The sequence below is a fragment of the Penaeus japonicus genome, unplaced genomic scaffold, assembly GCF_977035675.1.
Source record: "Penaeus japonicus unplaced genomic scaffold, GWHDUDI00000001_assembly GWHDUDI00000009, whole genome shotgun sequence".
NCBI classification, from domain to species: domain Eukaryota; kingdom Metazoa; phylum Arthropoda; class Malacostraca; order Decapoda; family Penaeidae; genus Penaeus; species Penaeus japonicus.
Window position 1 is genome coordinate 20,125,864 of NW_028234411.1, and position 5,000 is coordinate 20,130,863.

General features: G+C 36.3%; 1 protein-coding gene across 4 annotated transcripts in view; it reads left to right on the forward strand.

Moving 5' to 3' along the window:
- Positions 1–5,000, forward strand: part of RPA1 (replication protein A 70) — an 8,699-nt gene that overhangs the window by 199 nt on the left and 3,500 nt on the right. The window contains exons 1-10 of one of the 4 annotated variants that reach the window (XM_043024509.2): positions 57–711; positions 1,462–1,509; positions 1,987–2,175; positions 2,384–2,534; positions 3,185–3,311; positions 3,589–3,751; positions 4,015–4,119; positions 4,346–4,442; positions 4,708–4,820; positions 4,969–5,000. The exon at positions 4,969–5,000 is cut by the window's right edge and continues 103 nt beyond it. In XM_043024509.2, the coding sequence (XP_042880443.1) occupies positions 619–711; positions 1,462–1,509; positions 1,987–2,175; positions 2,384–2,534; positions 3,185–3,311; positions 3,589–3,751; positions 4,015–4,119; positions 4,346–4,442; positions 4,708–4,820; positions 4,969–5,000 (1,118 nt within the window). In that variant the 5' untranslated portion in view covers positions 57–618. Of the gene's footprint in view, positions 1–56; positions 712–1,461; positions 1,510–1,986; positions 2,176–2,383; positions 2,535–3,184; positions 3,312–3,588; positions 3,752–4,014; positions 4,120–4,345; positions 4,443–4,707; positions 4,821–4,968 lie in introns of those variants that run through there. The other 3 variants (XM_043024511.2, XM_043024513.2, XM_086539803.1) reach the window with 3 other exon arrangements.

Consider the following 5,000-nt stretch of genomic DNA (forward strand, 5'->3'; position numbering starts at 1 on the left):
GACCTGTGGTGTGAGGCTCTGCGATGTTGTTCCAGTGGATGAGGATTTTATTTATTTATTTCGTGGCTTTGAAGAGCGTTTCTTGATATCTGCTCATGGTTTTCTTGGCTTATTCTCATTTGTATGATTAGTAGACGTCTATTAACATGTCCGTCTTTATTAGGTTTAGAAAAGTAGTCTGATAATGTAAAATTTAAACCTTCGTCTCTTTCTATACGCGTATGAATCAGGATGCAAACAAATTCAACATCCTGTGAAATGTAACAAGAGCAAATGCGTAGTTAGGACTAAGAACTAGAGTATTAAAGGCCCATATATACTTAATAACGAATCTTAGGAAGGCGCCCCCATAGGTTTTCAAAGTCGTATTATTATGGTCATCATTCCACTAATTCCCTTTGATCTGTTATGGAAGACATAGACATACATTCTGAATGACATCCGATACTGGCTCAGAGTTGTGGAATTCCCGTTGCTCTTATGCCTTTGACACCACAGATAAGATAGATAAACTTCCGCCGCGTTAACTCTGGCGCGATACAGCTCGAACTCTTGCTTGTACTTGTCTCGGTATGTGCTTAGTAGGAGTCCCTCTTCCTTCGCTTGAGTGCCAAATGTATGTACGTAGGCCATGGCTGTCGTATAAACCGTTGTGGGAAGTTTTACCCTGAGAACTTGCAACATCCTTCACACATCCTTCATAATGACGATGTAAGAACCAAAGAATTAATCTTGCCTAGCATAGCATGTACGGACTCGCTTTTCAGTTTTTGTCGGGAAATGTTTGTATTTTTGGGACGCTTAACCCTTTCCCGACGGGTGCACTTTCTACGCGAAGTCCCATATGCCGGGCGATTGCAATATTGCATTGAAATCGTCACTATCGCATGACGCCCCGGCACGGTTGGTTAATGCTGTTATGTGACACAGTCTTTCTAGTTTCCATATTCATGCAGTTATGCCACTGACCAGGAGAAAAGGGAAGAGAGATGTGAAAGTAGTGAATTGTTCATACCAGACAAAATGTTGATACTCCAATGTGAAAGTCAAATTCATTGATATTTTTTTCTGAAATGTTATTCAAAATACACAAATAACATTGTAAACAAAAAACATTACTTTACTCAATGGACAGAAAACAATAAGAAAAATGTCTTCATTATCAGTATGGATATTGTTATATCTTGTTATTGATGTTTATTTAGGTTTCCAGATTATCATCAATTCCTCAAACGTCATTTGTCAGCAATTGAAAATGATAACAGTAGTTCCAAATTTAGTAAGATAGTTGAAAACAATCCAGCATGTATTGTAGAAAGTGAGATTTTTTACATAAACACTTATATGACTTGTACATATTTGACTGTGATTAATGAGAAAACAAAGTTCATGGAACCCTTATTTGTATGCAATGCCTTTTTCTATTTCTTTTATCATTGATTTCTGTATTTTCACCAACAGGATATTATCAATGGGGCACACCCAGAAAACCCCAAAGTGCAGATCTTGGTGAGTAAATGAATGTCTTTTGTAGTTAGGGAAAAAATGTGAAGTCTCAGAATGGTTAGTAACCCTTTCGCGATGGGGCACGTGCTACGCGAAAACCCCTATGCCAGGCAATTGCAATATTGCATTGTAATTGTCACACTGGCATGACACCCCGGCATCGGAAATTTAGCTGTGTCACACAAGTGTGACGCACCGTCGTCATTGGGTTTAGGATATGAAAAAATAAATAATTATATAAAAATTTTAACTTGCATATATATTGAATTATGTAATGATACATGTATTTATGAAATGATTTGTTCTTACTATTGATATTATAATTACCATTGGTAGCATTAGTATTAATTTTGATAAGAATTGCATATTCATGAAATCCTAACATAAACAAGTTTAATAAAAAGATAGGATTATAGATGATCATTTTAAAAACTTTTGCAATTCCTTACAAGCTCAATACTCTGACCATCACTCTTGCAGTCTATGAAGCGGATGCCAAATGGTGCCCAGGAGCGCTTCCGCCTCCTGCTCTCCGACGGCAAATGGTCAAGCAGTTTTGCCATGTTGGCCACACAACTCAATAACAAAGTGGCAAATGGAGAGATTGCAAACAACTGTGTTATCCAGATGAACAGATATGTCTGCAACACTGTTCAGAACAACAAGAAAGTAGGTTGAATTATTCTTTTTTGTATTTGTAGGTATCTTGTTTAGTGAAATTTTGATGGAAAGTGACAATCATATATTTATTTTTATGTAAAGGTTATGACTGATAAAAAAAGATAATCACAATAACATAGTTTCCCCTATCTAGTCATTCAACTCCTTTCACATATCATGTAAATTATTCATGTGAGACATACTTATTGTATTTCAGGTGTTGATCATTCTGGACCTGACTATACTGCAAACAGCTGAGGAAGTTGGAGGCAAGATTGGAGAACCAGTGATGTATGATCCTAATAAGAATCCTCAGCAGGAGTCTGCTCCTGCAGCGCCAAGAGTGACACCTTTAGCTGCCCCAACTGGTATGGTGCATGTAGACAGAATGGTCATTGACTATTGATTAACAAATTCTCTCTCTCTCTCTCTCTCTCTCTCTCTCTCTCTCTCTCTCTCTCTCTCTCTCTCTCTCTCTCTCTCTCTCTCTCTCTCTCTCTCTCTCTCTCTCTCTCTCTCTCTCTCTCTCTCTCTCTCTCTCTCTCTCTCTCTCTCTCTCTCTCTCTCTCTCTCTCTCTCTCTCTCTCTCTCTCTCTCTCTCTCTCTCTCTCTCTCTCTCTCTCTCTCTCTCTCTCTCATATTGTCTTTCTGTATCTCTGTATGTACATTTAGGTTTTATACTTTTTCTTGTTTAAATTTTTGTCTTGGAACTTAGTTTTTATCATTTTTATTTGTATCTTGTTGATATAACTATTAGAATGGCTTTTATTTTATTACCATCCATAATTATTTGGTTTATTTTATTATTGCTTTATTTTTGCTTTGTGTTTATATATTATTGTGCTGTGTATAGAATAGTTGAATGTTTTATAGAGTTTTTGAGTTAATTCATTTAATTTATTTAGTATAACCCCTACTGGATACCTCAGGTTTTATTTTATTTTATTTATTTATTATTACTATTATTATTATTATTTTTTTTTTGTATAATATGGACCTGATCTGGTGACTGTTACAGGTGATGCACCTCAACGCAATCCCTTAGCCCAACGCAATGTTCCAAATGCGACTACTGCCTCGCCAGCCAGAACTCCAGCTGGGGGTAATGTCCACCCCATCAGCCTGCTTACACCTTATCAGAATAAGTAAGTAGTAGTATTGTGGATATGTCATATTTATTTACTTATTATCCATTAACGTTTTCTGAATTGCGTAAAGGTTAGGTGTGATTATCTGTTTGTTATGCAACTGTGATAGTTTTATTTTTTGTATTGTTTCATAACCGGAGATTAATTGGTATTAGGATATATACACCATTCAAAGAGACTAATCAAAAACCAACAATAACAATAGGTGGACAATTTGTTATTAGGTTATATACACCATTCAAAGAGACTAATAAAAAACCAACAATAACAATAGGTGGACAATCCGTGCACGTGTCACCCACAAGTCCGACCTGCGCACGTGGTCCAACTCTCGTGGCACAGGAAAGCTCTTCTCTATGGACCTCTTGGACGAATCGGGAGAAATCAGAGCCACGGCTTTCAACGAACAGGTGGACAAGTATATGGATATGATAGAGGTGAGAGTCTATGAGGAATCAAAGGACTTGTCTTCTTCACTCTTCTCTTAAGATTCTATGGTGTATCTCAAGTCTTTTTTTTTTTTTCCGCTTGTAAAGTAAAGGAATTGTATTCTCACCTTCTTTAATAGTTGAAATGTTTCATTCCAACAGCAGTGACTTTGTGATGATTTTTACAATAAGTATTTGTAGCTGTAATAGACTTTGGTATCCAGAATGGTATCTTAAGCTATTTGGTGATGATGAAAACTTTCCATTGACAGGTTAACAAGGTGTATTTCATCAGTGGTTGCACACTCAAAACGGCCAACAAACAATACTCCAACCTCAACAATGATTACGAGATGACTTTCAACAAGATGACAGAGGTTTGTTTTTTCATTGCATCCATAGTATGAGGAAAGTAAGACTTTTGCAATAGGTATATCATTTATTATTATCAATTGTTATCAACTTGCTTTCTTTGGAGCTTATAGATGGAATTTACAAGTATTATACATAGTTTTGATTTTATTATTACTCTTATGATTATCACTATTACAGATAATGGCAGAATGAATATTGGATATACTAATATGTCTTGGAAATTTTCAGGTTATTCCATGCCATGAGGCTAGTGACATTCCTACCATGCAGTTCAATTTTGTCCCTCTAGATCAGCTGGAGTCTCTAGAGAAAGACAACATCATTGGTAAGTTATTTTGGCGTGCATTTGGCAAGTCACTGGTCCCAGTATGTTTAACCTGTAAAATTTTGTTAACTTCTCTTTTGGCAGGGATCATATTGCTGTACACCTCTTTGAAAGCATTGATTTACATCCTTGTATTTTTTGGTAGTAAATAAAGACAAAACAATCACTACAGTTTGCTTGCTAAGAAGTAAATTAAGTTTTGTAATGGACCCCCTCCCCCTCTATAACTTTTTATTAATTTGGACTTTTTATTTTTACTTTCAAGATATTATTGGTGTGTGCAAGGAAGCCTTGGATGTAGTATCTCTAACAGCAAAGTCTTCCGGCAAAGAACTAAGGAAGAGGGATGTGCAGTTGGTTGACGACACTAATAGAGAAGTAAGGCCCTCTCTTTCATCATATCAGTTTCAGTAATGATACAAATTGAGATGTAATTAATTATTTGGTTATGGTAAAGGATTAAGATAGCACTTCAGTGAATGAAGTGCTTAAGGGTACAAGTTTACATAATTGTATGGTTTTTCAGGTGCGCCTTACCATTTGGGGAAATGCAGCAGA